This window comes from Oncorhynchus keta, chromosome 36 (genome assembly GCF_023373465.1).
Source record: "Oncorhynchus keta strain PuntledgeMale-10-30-2019 chromosome 36, Oket_V2, whole genome shotgun sequence".
NCBI lineage: Eukaryota > Metazoa > Chordata > Actinopteri > Salmoniformes > Salmonidae > Oncorhynchus > Oncorhynchus keta.
Genome location: NC_068456.1, coordinates 26,088,195 through 26,103,463, shown reverse-complemented (window position 1 = coordinate 26,103,463; position 15,269 = coordinate 26,088,195). Strand labels below are relative to the sequence as shown.

General features: G+C 42.8%; 1 protein-coding gene across 7 annotated transcripts in view; it reads right to left on the bottom strand.

Moving 5' to 3' along the window:
- LOC118369421 (potassium voltage-gated channel subfamily H member 1-like) overlaps positions 1-12,590 on the bottom strand; it is a 92,160-nt gene extending 79,570 nt beyond the window's left edge. For 3 of the 7 annotated variants that reach the window (XM_052498720.1, XM_052498721.1, XM_052498724.1), the window contains exons 1-8: positions 12,295-12,590; positions 9,935-9,961; positions 6,744-6,867; positions 3,501-3,607; positions 2,990-3,118; positions 2,483-2,601; positions 1,846-2,028; positions 262-486 (exon numbers count right to left, since the gene is read on the bottom strand). In XM_052498720.1, the coding sequence (XP_052354680.1) occupies positions 262-486; positions 1,846-2,028; positions 2,483-2,601; positions 2,990-3,118; positions 3,501-3,607; positions 6,744-6,867; positions 9,935-9,961; positions 12,295-12,367 (987 nt within the window). In that variant the 5' untranslated portion in view covers positions 12,368-12,590. The remainder of the gene's footprint in view (positions 1-261; positions 487-1,845; positions 2,029-2,482; positions 2,602-2,989; positions 3,119-3,500; positions 3,608-6,743; positions 6,868-9,934; positions 9,962-12,294) is intronic. The other 4 variants (XM_052498725.1, XM_052498726.1, XM_052498722.1 and 1 more) reach the window with 3 other exon arrangements.
- Between the last annotated feature and the right edge of the window lie 2,679 nt (positions 12,591-15,269).

Sequence of the window (15,269 nt, the reverse complement as noted above, 5' to 3'; positions counted from 1 at the left end):
GCATGGTGCTAGCAGGGGCAACACCAGGGATGTGGGGTAAAGCATGGTGTTGGCAGGGGCAACACCAGGGATGTGGGGTAAAGCATGGTGCTAGCAGGGGCAACACCAGGGATGTGGGGTAAAAGCTATAAAAAGCTAAATTACCTATATATTGTCAGACTGACCTCGTCCACATTTTAGAACACATTGATGAGTTCATATAGCAGGCAGGAGAGCAGGTCGATGACGAACACCCACCACACACACACACACACTACTGACCTCGTCCACATTCTCAAATGCGTTGATGACGTCGTAAGGCAGGCAGGAGAGCAGGTCGATGACGAACCAGGTCTTCAGGTAGTTCATCCTGATGAGCTTGGGGTCAGAGATGACCTCTCCGGCCGGGCCCACAAAGGTAGTGTGGAAGTTGAGCACGATGTCCACCAGGAAGATAACGTCTACAATGCTGTCCACCACCAACCACGTCACATTGTTCTGCTTGGTCTGGAAGAGGAGAGGAGAGAATATTTGGTATAGTATCGGAGAGAATCTTTGGTGTAGTAGGGAAGAGAATCTTTGGTATGGTAGGGGAGAGAATCTTTGGTATAGTAGGGGAGAGAATCTTTGGTATAGTAGGGGAGAGAATCTTTGGTATAGTAGGGGAGAGAATATTTGGTATAGTAGGGGAGATAATCTTTGGTATAATAGGGGAGAGAATCTTTGGTATAGTAGGGGAGAGAATCTTTGGTATAGTAGGGAAGAGAATCTTTGGTATAGTAGGGGAGAGAATCTTTGGTATAGTAGGGGAGAGAATATTTGGTATAGTAGGGGAGATAATCTTTGGTATAATAGGGGAGAGAATCTTTGGTATAGTAGGGGAGAGAATCTTTGGTATAGTAGGGAAGAGAATCTTTGGTATAGTAGGGGAGAGAATCTTTGGTATAGTAGGGGAGAGAAACGTTGGTATAGTATCGGAGAGAAACTTTGGTATAGTAGGGAAGAGAATCTTTGGTATAGTAGAGGAGAGATATTTGGTATAGTATCGGAGAGAATCTTTGGTATAGTAGGGGAGAGAATCTTTGATATAGTAGAGGAGAGATATTTGGTATAGTATCGGAGAGAATATTAGTAGAGCAGAGAGAATCTTAGTAGAGCAGAGAGAATCTTAGTAGAGCAGAGAGAATCTTAGTAGAGCAGAGACAATCTTAGTAGAGCAGAGAGAATCTTCGTCGAGCAGAGAGAATCTTCGTAGAGCAGAGAGAATCTTCATAGAGCAGAGAGAATCTTAGTAGAGCAGAGAGAATCTTAGTAGAGCAGAGAGAATCTTAGTAGAGCAGAGAGAATCTTCGTAGAGCAGAGAATCTGTGTTACAGTAGGGGAAAGAATCCACTATACATCCGAGATTATTACATTTATAATAAATTATTACAAAGTTATTACATATATATTGTATCCCTAAGGACAGGATCTTTATTTTTGTAGAGAAGAGACAGTTTATAACATAAAATAGAGTGGTTGATGTCACAAGCCTGGATAGCTCTAGGATGTGTTGATAATATACTGTTTGTTATGGTTGAGTTTGGTCAAGTCCCAAATGGCACCCTAGATAGGATAATGCACTATATTTCTTGCACTGGTCTTTTCCAACAAGCACTGACTTTGCTGATAGCTTCTTTATTGAGGAAAAATGTACTTACTACGACTGTGACATGTGGTTGTCTCACATAGCTATATTAATGAAGATGAATGCACTAACTGTAAGTTGGTCTGGATAAGAGCATCTGCTAAATGACAAAAATGTAAATAATGGCAGCCATCTTGGTCAGGGATAAATTATATGTAATTCAATTCAAAGGTTCAGACCTTGAAGGAGACGTTGTAAGGAACCATGATGGCGGTGTAGAAAGTCAGGATGAGGATGACCCAGTCCCAGGTGGTCTTGAAGGCGCAGTAGTGGAGGATGATGTGGGGCGGCGTCTTGGGAGTCTCCTGCTTGTACTGGGGGAGGATGTCTGAGCCCAGCTGGAGGACCTGCAGATTGTATATCTTTGATGAGTTTGATTGAATAAAATCAAAGAAGGGTTTGGGGTAAACAGAGAGGTTACAGTTCACTTAAAGGTTGCTTACAGATTGTTACATCCATATATGGTGTGTGGGAGAAAAGTGTGTGTGTGTGTGTGTGTGTGTGTGTGTGTGTGTGTGTGTGTGTGTGTGTGTGTGCTCGCGAGTGTGTATATGAGTGTACATGTGTCATTTCAGTGCATCTCTGTAATCACAAAGGACAGAGACAAATGAATACACAGCATGGGGGCACATGCCTCACCCATAGCCAAATGGAATGGCAACAAGCTCACACACATCTTCCCCCATACACACGCATGGCTTAGCTTTATGAGAGTAGAGTTATAAACATTCACAACTGACATAAATACAGACGCATGCCTTAGCTTTATGAGAGTAGAGATATAAACATTCCCAACAGACAGAACTATGAGTGTACCTCAGCTAGGCGGGAGTGCTTGTGAACGTTCTCTCCCTTGTGTACAGTAGGCTGTAGCTGCTGTAACACTCCTCTACTGCTGGTCAGAGCACGAGTTAGCCGAGCGAACTTCCCCCAACCTGAGGCAACAAAAAAACATGTTTTGGGGTTAGCAGTCTGTGTGAAGATAATGACAGTGCTAATAGTTTTACAAAATATGATAAAGATTGAACTTATTAATTAGTCAGAGTGTTATTACTAATAAAACAATGTGTTTCAATAAAAAGCAACACCCTGATAAAGGCTTTAGACAAAACACATTTTTTTATAATAATGTTATGATATTTTATTGTAAAACACACACACACACACACACACACACACACACACACACACACACACACACACACACACAGCCTACCCTAAAAAGCTTTGTATAATAAAGACTATTTGTATAATCTACAGGGGACTATCCCAGGAAGGTACAGTAGGATCACATCCTCTGCTGCCACTCAAACTGTCACTCACCTTTCGAGGTTTCATCTTCTATTGGCTGTTTAAAGGCTGTGATGTCACTGAAGGTGCACAGAAACAGCACCACTTTTTCCTGTTCGTTTCGTATAGGGGCTATCTTCACGAAGAACCATACCGGCGTTCCTGAGACGAGAGAACATACACTGGTGAATATACACAGCTTCATCTATAGCAGTATTTGTTTGATACAAATTGATCAAATGGGGAACACAACCATGAACAGTAACATATTTGGGGAGTTATAATTGGGCCTGTATTCACAAAGCATGTCAGTGTAGGAATGCTGATCTAGGATCAGGTCCCCCCTGATTCATTATGATCTACAAGACAAATTGGATCCTGACTCAGCACTCCTACTCTTGCGACGCTTTGTGAATGCGGCCCCTGATCGCCAGCGTTCGTGCTGTTCCATGCGGCGTTGGAACATCATTGTTCATATTCATAAGAAATGGCTGAATACATTTTCATTATGAGGCATTAAAAAAAAAATTAAATTGGTACTTACTGTTCTTTTTATACATGAGTATTTCAAACGAATTCATCTCGTAGTTTTCAAACGTTAGCCGTACTTTCTGGCTAGTATCTTTGTCTGTGAGCTCCCCGTACATGAAGCTAGGAAACACAAAACAATGGGTTTATTTTTATGACAAAAAAAAACATTACAACTCAAGTACGTAGAGGGTGTGTTAAGTGTAATTACCAGTTTTTCGTATGATTGCACAAACAGTGTCATAATCTGAATTCTCTGTCCTTTTCACTTCTCTCTCATTCCCTCGCTCTGACTCTTAACTGTCTATTTCTCTCGCCCCCCCCACCCCGGGAGTATTCATTGCCTAAACGTTCTCCATACCTTACAGGCCTGTCCCTGTGGGCCGAATGGGCTGATGCTTGTAGATGCTAACAGAGATGACACCATCAGGGGACTCTTCCAAGACACACACACACACACACACACACACTTCTGTCCCTCGGCCTCACAGTGACTCAACATCAGCGAGTCAAATCCCAGATCCCATCACAGATTACACCCGTGTGGGCAGAGGTGTGACAGGCAGATTGTCTTGTTTCTCACCTAAGGAAGTGTTTGTAGACACTGGCCTAGTAGATATGTTCAAGCCCATCTGATTCAACTAGTCAAGGGCTTGATGATTAAACAACTAATGTGTTGGTTCATTAGTTAGTCTCAGGTGTGCTAGAGGTGGATTTGATCATGTGAAAGGCCTGGTGGTCCCAGAGGTGCTGCCGCTATAGAATGTTAGAATGCTCCAGCAGCACAGTGGTGGCATACTGATCATGATGCTACACATTGGGCCAGAGGTTCTTTCCAAGAAAGGTATGAGAAAGATCAGCCAGCCAACTGTCAGCTCTGTAGCAACACACACACTTTATTTAACCTTTAAGCAGGGAGGTGCTGAGACCAAGGTCTCTTTATCAGATGAGCCCTGCACGAACACATCAATAAACATCATTTACACTACACATCAATTACACATATACATATTTTAAAATTATTTTGAGTTACTGACCTCAGAAATTGCAGCCCAAATAAATGCTTCACAGAGTTCAAGTAACAGACACATCTCAACATCAACTACAGACTGCATGAATCAGGCCTTCATGGTCAAATTGCTGCATAGACAGCACTACTAAAAGACACCAACAAGAAGAAGAGACTTGCTTGGGCCAAGAAACACGAGCAATGGGCATTAGACCAGTGGAAATCTGTCCTTTGGTCTGATGAGTCCAAAATGTGAGATTTTTTGTTCCCAACCGCCATGTCCTTGTGAGACACAGAGTAGGTGAACGGATGATCTCCGCATGTATGGTTTCCACTGTGAAGCATGGAGGAGGAGGTGTGATGGTGCTTTGCTGGGGACACTGCTGGTGATTTATTCTGCAGCGATACGCAATCTCATCTGGTTTGCGCTTAGTGGGACTATCATTTGTTTTAAAACATGACAATCACCCAAAACACACCTCCAGGCTGTGTACGGGCTATTTGACTAAGAAGGAAAGTGATGGCGCTGCATCAGATGACCTGGCCTCCGCAATCATCCGACCTCAACCCAATTTAAACAGTTTCGCATGAGTCGGACCGCAGAGTGAAGGAAAAGCAGCCAACAAGTGCTCAGCATGTGTGGGAACTCTTTCAAGACTGTTGGAAAAGCATTCCTCATGAAACTGGTTGAGAGAATGCCAAGAGTGTGCAAAGCTTTCATAAAGGCAAAGGGTGGCTACATTGAATCATCTAAAATATATTTTGATTTGTTTAACACTTTTTTGGTTACTACATGATTCCATATGTTTTATTTCATAGTTTTGATGTCTTCACTATTATTCTGCAATGTAGAAAATAGTAAAAAATTAAGAAAAATCCTTGAATGAGTAGATGTGTCCAAGCCTTTGACTGGTACTGTGTATATATACACACACATACACTCTCTCTCTAACTCTCTCTGGTTTAACACACTCTGGTTTCACACCACTGATTGCAGTTCTCGAGGTATGGTCTGTTCCAGTGTGTCTATAAATAAGTCTGGAGTTCAGTTAGCTTTGAATTGTGAATGACAGGGTCATTCTAATGAGACTATTTTGGGGGCTGCTCGAGAGGAGTGAAGACGCAACGGCTCCCAAAGACTAGTCTCTTCTTCTGACATTACTCCTGACAGGAACATATCTTGACACACCATGCACCGGCAGTCTGGGTTGTGTTCATTAGGGCACACTGCAGCAAAATGTTTTGCAAAAGAAGATTAAGACAAGCATTTCTTATTGGACAATAACTGCTAGGGTGCAACATCTCCCTAAGACTGTCGGCTTCATCTGACATCACTCCTGACAGGAACATGTCTCGACACATCACGCGCTAGGATCGGTGCCGCTCCCTTCAGACGGAGGTTCTTCTCAGATAGAATTGCCAGACAAAGGTTACCGTAAGGTTCCCGAAATGTTGTGTTTGATTCCCCACTATATGGTCGACCCAAACAACAATGTGTTGGCTCAGATGTTTTCTCATGTTGTCCTTCCCAACACAGTCCGAGAATCTATGGTGATGCGTCACCAGGCCCGCCCAGTACAGTTCGGCTCAGTACTGTGAAAAGTGTATTGGTGTCAAGTTATCAGTTGTTTTTATATGGAAGATGTGCTCATTGTTCTCACAACTTTAGTTTGAACTTAAAGAACAGAGAATAGTACGTTAAATAAGGAATATAATACCTTTATCCCAGCAATTGTAAAATGCGTAAGAAGAGCTTTAAAAACACCCATGCTTTTTCACACAATAACAACTAATCTGGCTTTGTTAGGAGCTGAGCAAGCAGAGCTTGTTGACATTGAACAAGTCACCTTCGGAGAGTCTGAATAGGGGTTTGTTTCTTATTTTTTGCTGACTGGGATTAGCTGTAGAGGATGGGCTTTAGTTTGGCAAGGAAAGGTGATTCTCTTGTTTTACTCAATTTTTCTTTTCAATGTAAATTTTTCTGCATAATTATATAATCCTGTTGGGCTGAAGTAAAAGAGGTTATCAACGAAGCAAAGAATCTGGTAATTGAATATACAGTATCTGAAAATAATTCTGCATGTAGGAACGATGGAGTAAAATGAGCTGAAGAAGAAGAACCCAACAACAAGTACAAGAAAGCTAACTCTGGAACTACTGCACCTCAGTGTTTTCTGAGATGTAGGCGGTTATTGTTCAGTGTTGCTGTTAAATAAATCTACAAAACAGATGGAAGGCAGTGTACTGTACCTGCATGTGCTGCTCTTTTGCATGACTTCTGCCCTGTGGTACCCCGACAGCTTGCAGAAGCCATCGTTGCTATAGACGATGGGCCAGTCCACGATCTGAGCATTCCCAAGAACAAAATTGGTATCTGTCGAAGATGAGGGGGAACAGAGTAGAAGGTAAGGCTCACTCGTTTGAGGTTGCTCAAAGTTATCAACAACACATTACATGGGGTGGGGAAAAAGAGTGGAGGCGGGCAGGATTGGGACCAATTACATTTCAGTACAGTCATGATGAGGAACTGAATTGAATTCATAATTTGGAAAGAAAATCCAAATGCATGAATTGAATTTCAGTGAGTTCCAAAGAAACTGAAGTGAAATGGTGTTGACACCAATCCAGGGTCGGCATCGACAGGCGACAGCACAGTCATATCGCACGATGGAAGCCACTACAGTACAGTGTGAAAACAGAACAGCAGAATAATCCTTCACATACGGGCACTGTACTCAGTCTCAGACCATCCTTACCCTTAATGCTGAGTAAGTAAGCACTGCATGTGGGGAGGGTTAGTGTCTGTTAGGCTGGAAGGGGTATACATAAGACTGTCATAATGCCTACGTAAGCATGACATAATGCCTGCATAAGCATGACATAATGCCTACATAAGCATGACATGACACCTGGGGCTTCATTTTGACCGAACAAAAATGTGCAGATTGTGTTAGAGAAGTCACTCCCAACACTGGAGACAACAGCATTTATTTCAAAACCACTCATTGTACCTATGAGAAAGTAGACAATCCACACAGGGTTTAAATCAAAGAGTGTAGATTTGTTTTGAAATAGATAGCTATGATGCTGGGTATGTAAAGTGATACCATTTTTAGCACTGTCAAAATCCCACTCCAAGTGTTCCTGGTACAGTACATGTACAATTGATGATTTCTCACAGAGAACATGAACTTCTCAGAGGTTTAAAGTAAACTTAAACATCAACAGGTTAACAAATACTACCAGGTGATTATAAAATATGATCGTTTGTTGTTTCTTTCCCTTATGTAATGTAATACCCCTTCAGATATACAGAAAGGCATAGAAACGCCTGTCTGTCCCAGCCAACAGACTCACTGAAGCTTACCACAGCACACTTCTATGCTGACAATGGTGATTCTATGCCGCTAAATAGCACATGTATAATATCACATTTGTACGAATTTGTGATTTTGGGCAGGAAGGAAAAGTAAGCTCTAAAAAAACAATACAAGAGTCAATGTGATGAGGATCAAATAGGCTTTTGATCCATTCACAAATGACTGACATAGGAGCTACTCAGACAGCTACAGAGCTAGGAAAGTCTGCACCTAAAGCTTCAACCATTGACTGTATTACCTAACTGGAGTCAACAGGACTCATGCACAGGACTGGCCACACACACACACACACAGTTAATTTGCTGTGTTCCACCATCTTTTTATGGAAGAGAAGATACACTGGCAATTCTAAGGATACTTCTGACAAAGGATTATAGAAAACTCCCAAATCTTAGGGATGGTTTCCACCATATATAAAATCCAGATTTAACCCTTTGCTGACTGCAGAACACAAAGGAAGAAAGACGGAGTCCGAGTTATACTGTACATTCACACCACTGTGCAGTTACATCCCTGTCCCAATATGAGTTGGGTGTAATACCTATGAACAACACTGATCTCTGTTATTCTGCATGTTCAAAGGGAAACTTAACTTCACTCCAATCCTCTGAAGCAACACACACACACGTGTGCGCACGCTCTCGTTCTCTCGCTCATCACAAACACCCTCTTGAAAGTAGGTTAACGTCTCAGAATCCAGGGGGGAAAATGGGAATAGGAGAATAATTATCGTAGCAGTGTATGTCGAGCCTCAAGATTTCATTCCATGCAGCTTTTAAAAGACATGCTACTGTAAATTCCTCCAGGTACTCTGGGCCTTGTATTGTTGCTGGGCAGGATTTAACATTTCTGAAGGCAAAATAGCATTACCATGAGAAAACATGTTTACACAATAGTACCCAAATGAGTTTATATTTGTTCCATACCGTAAACATGGTGTTGTTTGTCTCATTTATGAAACTGCTGTGCTGGCAGTTTGTATCGAATACTATAGCCTCTGTATTGATCACTAAGACAATATAGCACAGTGTGTGTGTGTGTGTGTGTGTGTGTGTGTGTGTGTGTGTGTGTGTGTGTGTGTGTGTGTGTGTGTGTGTGTGTGTGTGTGTGTGTGTGTGTGTGTGTGTGTGTGTGTGTGTGTGTGTGTGTGTGTGTGTGTGTGTGTGTGTGTGTGTGTGTGTGTGTGTGTGCATCAGCTCTGTCTCCTTGTCGTTAACTTTCGGGAGGTTTCTGGCCTGTCAGCTCTGAGATTAGGGGACTGACAGACACAGGTACATGCCTGACAGACTACAGGGAAATCTCTCTTTGTTGATTCCTCTACTATTGCACAGTATGTTGTTTACATTGTTGTTATAAAAAAGCACAATTGAATCTGCCAGTACATAGTCAACCTGGCATCCATTAAAAGGGGCATGCTACAGTAGCATACTAAATAACAAAATTATGTCATGTCTGTGGTGTCAAAAAGTCACACGGAATCAACATGGAATGGCAACAAAACACAAACGAAATGTACTACTCAACAATAGAAAATACACAAACTATCTTACCAAACTACAAACTTCCCCAAGATAAATGAAGACAAACACTAACATAACTGACACAAGCACAACTACAGGGCTATGAAGTAGAACGTTCCATGCCAACATGTTATTTTACAATGTTTTTTAAAACAACCGTAGGATGCCGTCGCTGATAGCTAGCTAAACATCCGTCATCTATGCCCCAACAAAGAACAAGTGTCCTAGGAACTGAATTAACAGTCACAAACAGTTACAAGCACAGAACGTCTCCGAAACTTTAACTGGGTAGTTAGTGTCTATGAATCAAAATGAGTAGAAGTTAAGGATGTTAAATGAAAAGAGAACAGGTGTCAATAAGAAGCAGGTGTCTGTCCCCAGGCCAGGGTTTTAAGCCTATGTCATAGACTTGGATTCATTTGCTTTGCAAATGAACAGCAATTGGTACAGAACAACAGACATAGTACATGGAGTTAATAGACGGTGAGATTAGGGGGAAAACATGAGCAGCAGCACTACAAAACATGGGTTGGGTTTATACCTGTCTGTCTATGTGATAATGTCCATACTGAAAAGTTGAAAAGAAAAATGGTTAAAGTAACAGTGACAAACTCATTTCACACAAACTGGTACGTTTCATTTGAGTGATTTTTGTAATGCTTTTTCCACAACCAAAATTTCACACGTCAACATATTGAGATACACACGTTCTTTGAGCTCTTGAACTAAAAGGAGTAGTTGTGTGACTTTGCAATGAACTAGCTACACAACTTGGGTTATGGCCCGGTCTCAATGCATCCTACTAATACCCTTGTTCACTCTTCCTCCTGAACTTGGATCAATGAGTCCACTCTAATCCATGCCAAGTGTCTCCTTCTGCCCTGCTATGACTGGTGTGTGGAGTAGCTTGGTGTATAATGGCTGCCGTGCTTCACCCAGGGTCCTGTTCATTAGGGAACCAAACAGGAGAAAATGGACTTGTACACCTAGAGTTACACAAACTGTAATGCTTCCCTAATAAACACAACCCTGGTTGGTGCTTCTACTCATTGGTTACCACTATACATCACTAAACAGACAGTGGGGCCCCAATAGACTACAGTTGGGCAACAATGGCTGACAACAGTATTTTCTGAAAATGTTGAATTGACGAGGAGAAAACTTTAATGGATTGAGGACTGTGCCATTCAAGTAGTTTATTTTGGTATTACATAAGGTCATTCTTACAAAAGCAAAGGTGTAGTTGATTGTCCAAGGAGGGATGCTCATGAATGAGAGGGGTGTCCCCAAAATTGGGGTGTGCCTCAAACATGTAGGCCTGGTGCAATTGCACATGGGTAATGTAGCCTGCCCACCTGGCCCCGCCTTGCTGCCTCATTGGATATGGATGTCTCCTTCCATCCCACCTACACCTGTCCTACTAATTTGTGTTTCTTTCATAAATTTGGTAGGCTACCAATAACTATGTACTTTGTTTAGTTATTTTGGCAGAATTGATTGACCATGCACTTAAGCAAACTCCAGGAGAATGCTACTTGCCCCAATGCATAGTGCCAACTGTAAAATTTGGTGGAGGAATAATGGTCAGGGGCTGTTTTTCATGGTTCGGGCTAGGCCCCTTAGTTCCAGCGAAGGGCCATCTTAACGGTACAGCATACAATGACATTCTAGATGATTCTGTGCTTCCAACTTTGTGGCAACAGTTTGGGAAAGTCCCTTTCCTGTTTCAGCATGACAATGGCCCTTGGCACAAAGCGAAGTCCATATAGAAATGGTTTGTTGAGATTGTTGTGTGGAAGAAATTGGCTGGCCTGCACAGAGTCCTGACCTCAACCCAATCAAACACCTTAGGGATGAATTGGAACACGGACTGTGAGCCAGGCCCAATCGGCCAACATCAGTGCCCGACCTCACTAATGCTCTTGTGCCTGAATGGAAGCAAGTCCCCGCAGCAATATTCTAACATCTAGTGGAATGCCTTCCCAGAGGAGTGGAGGCTGTTATAGCAGCAAGGGGGGGGGGGGCAACTCCATATTAATGCCATGATTTTGAATGAGATGTTCTAGGAGCAGGTGTCCACATACACTACATGACCAAAAGTATCTGCATGCGTAATTGATGCATAATCATGTGCATAATGAGACCCATACACCGTAGCTACTAGCTACTGTTGTGGAGAAAAAACATGTATGGGCCCTGTGTATATAGGTTGGACTACATGTTGAAAACAACGACTATATCCATCCTCTCAAAGACACACCAATAAAGAGGATGGAACAAAGAGCCTATTATTTCGGGTGTATTTTCTCAAAACGAAAAGCAAATAGTATAGTTTAGTATAGTATAGGACAAACAACTTTCAAGTGCAATTTAATCATCCTATTTTATTTAGTATATAAAAATGTGTTTATTCAATATTTATTTTACTGTATAGGCAGACTACGGAGAAATAGCCTAGGCTATTTTTGGCTGCATAATTTTCAAAATTGTGCGTTGCTGCTGATTCCAGGGTAGTAAGGTTGCACTTAGGATCAAATAAGAAGCGACTTTCTGGGGATGGGATGTGCCCAAGCCTGACTGTAAAAAATAGGTGTGCCTGACAAATAGCCTAGTAATTGTATCCCATTTGATAAGTTCATAAACTACCATACAACTTTTACTAAGCATAGATGTTTGGAAAGGTCATGGAACATGTTTCCATTTGTGTTATGGTTATTCCGAAGAATCCAAGTCACGACGACGTCGAGGAAGAAAAATCGCGCAGTTTCTCGATCCTAGTCATTCGTATGCTTTTTTACATGCCAAATATTTAAAACCCCAACAGAAAACTTTTTGGGGGATACTCCATTCTCAAGATAATTATCATAGGCATTACACATCTCATTGGAGCATGGTCCTTACCGTTAGATCGTCTGACAATATTTTCTAAAAAAGTGTTTTGAGGGGCTACAAGTCCTCTCCTTCCTCCGGCCATCCTGGTTCGTCATTCAGTCGTCCGTGTGTGGAAGCTGTCGGTGGGGCTGTATGCTGTCAGCAAAACTATAACTCCAGACGTCTGTCTTCATGGTCCCTTTTATCTGTACGGAGTGAGTGAGCTTTAGATAAAGAGCTCGTCTATAGCTGCTACTGCTACAAAGACTTCTCCCAGTCGCTGGCTGCGCTTCCCCAGTCAAGCAAGCGCCAACAGTACGTCAGGACGCGCATAGGAAATTATCCTCCGCGCTTGTTTGAGCGCAGCGGCGCGCCTGACTTGTGGTCCACGGGCTTTAGTGGTTCTTCATTCAAACTACGAGTGCCATCTGCCGGTGATATATGGCAGTGATTCTGAACCCTCTCCTCGGGGACCCCCAGCCGTTCCATGTATTTGATCTATTCCGGAGCTATCGCACCTAATTCTACTTCTCAAGTCATTATCAAGCTCTTGACTAGGCGAGTTAGTTGGGCCAATTCAGGGCTACAGCAAAATTGTGAAACGTCTGGGGATCCCTGAGGAGAGGTTTGAGAACCACTGATATATGGTACACCATCCTGTAGAACCATATTATACATCCACTAGAAAAGGAGTTTCCCAAACTCGTTCCTGACCCCCAGATCAACTTAATGTTGGTTATTTGAATTAGCTGTGTATTGCTCAAGCAAAAATCAAATAAGTGTAACAGGGCCCCAGGACCCGAGTTTGGGAAACAAATCAAATCAAATTTTATTGGTCACATACACATGGTTAGCAGATGTGTAGTAAAATGCTTGTGCTTCTAGTTCCGACCGTGCAGTAATATCTAACAAGTAATCTCACAATTTCACAACAACTACCTTATACACACAAGTGTAAAGGAATTAATAAGAATATGTACATATAAATATATCGATGAGCGATGGCCGAATGGCATAGGCAAGATGCAGTAGATGGTATAGAGTACAGTAAATACATATGAGATGAGTAGTGTAGGTTATGTAAACATTATATAAAGTGGCATTGTTTAAAGTGAAACATGTATTACATCCAATTTTGAATGATTAAAGTGGCTAGAGATTTGAGTTAGTATGTTGGCAGCAGCCACTCAATCTTAGTGATGGCTGTTTAACAGTCTGATGGCCTTGAGATAGAAGCTGTTTTTCAGTCTCTCGGTCCCAGCTTTGATGCACCTGTACTGACCTTCTCCTGACACCACACTCCCGAGGGCCCTCACCTCCTCCCTGTAGGCGTCTAGTCGTTGTTGGTAATCAAGCCTACCACTGTAGTGTCGTCTGCAAACTTGATGATTGAGTTGGAGGCGTGCATGGCCACGCAGTCATGGGTGAACAGGGAGTACAGGAGAGGGCTGAGAACGCACCCTTGCGGGGCCCCAGTGTTGAGGATCAGCGGGGTGGAGATGTTGTTTCCTACCCTCACCACCCGGGGGCGGCCCATCAGAAAGTCCAGGTCCCAGTTGCACAGGTCGGGGTTGAGACCTAGGGTCTCGAGCTTAATGATGGGTTTGGAGGGTACTATGGTGTTAAATTGCTGACCTGTAATCGATGAACAGCAGTCTTACATAGGTATTCCTCTTGTCAAAATGGGTTAGGGCAGTGTGCAGTGTGATTACGTTGTCTGTGGACCTATTGGGGCGGTAAGAAAATTAGAGTGGGTCTAGGGTGTCAGGTAGGGTGGAGGTGATATGATCCTTCACTAGTCTCTCAAAGAACTTCATGATGACAGAAGTGAGTGCTATGGGGCAATAGTTGATAGTTACCTTAGCTTTTTTGGGATCAGGAACAATGGAAGCATGTGGGAACAGCAGACTTGGATAGGGATTGATTGAATGTGTCCAAAACACACCAGCCAGTTGGTCTGCGCATGCTCTGAGGATGCGGCTAGAGATGCCATCTGGGCCGGCAGCCTTGCGAGGGTTAACACGTTTAAATGTTTTACTCACTTTGGCTGTGGTGAAGGAGAGCCCACAGGTTTTGGTAGCGGGCCGTGTCAGTGGCACTGCATTGTCCTCAAAACTAGCAAAGAAGTTGTTTACTTTCTCTGGGAGCAAGACATCGGCATCCACGACGGAGCTGGTTTTCTTTTTGTAATCCGTGATTGACTGTAGACCCTGCCACATATGTCTTGTGTCTGAGCCGTTGCGACTCTACTTTGTATCTATACTGACGGTTAGCTTGTTTGATTGCCTTGGAGGGAATAGCTACACTGTTCGTATTCCGTCATGTTTCCGGTCGCCTTGCCATGATTAAAAGCAGTGGTTCGTACTTTAAGTTTTGCACGAAGGCTGCCATCAATACATGGTTTCTGGTTGGGGAAGGTTTTAATAGTCACCGTGGGTACCCTGCACCTTTGAGAGTGAAATGGGCCTTCTTTTGTACAAGTTGTGGGTCTATTTGCATCCTAAACTGTTTAAACACATTCTGAAAGATCATCGTCAAGTACGCCAGTGGTTCTCAAACCTCTCATCGGGACATAAAGAAGTTCCATGTAGGCTACTTGAACTACTCCAGAGCTTGCACACCTGATTCAACTTGTTAACTGATCATCAAGACCTTTAATAGGTGAATCATATGAGCTAGTGTAGCAGATGGGAGCTGGAAACGCACTCCTCAGCCTGAAGTGTCTCCACTTGCGCTGCCCAAAGCTTTGCGGTTGGCACGAATGGGTAAGATGCTTCAGGAGGGCAGACACATGTTTGTGAGGCAGAGGTGTTGGGTTTGAGCTGAATCAAGAGGAAGTGGAAGCATGCTAAGAGGAAGCATGCTAAGCAAGCAGCATGGCATCCTTTACACTAGTTCAGGCCTACAACATAGGAAATATCTGGGGGTACCAAAAGAGAGGTTTGAAACCCACTGATGTCGATGGCACAAGAACATTTGAAATGTATTATGAAGCAAAGAACAGG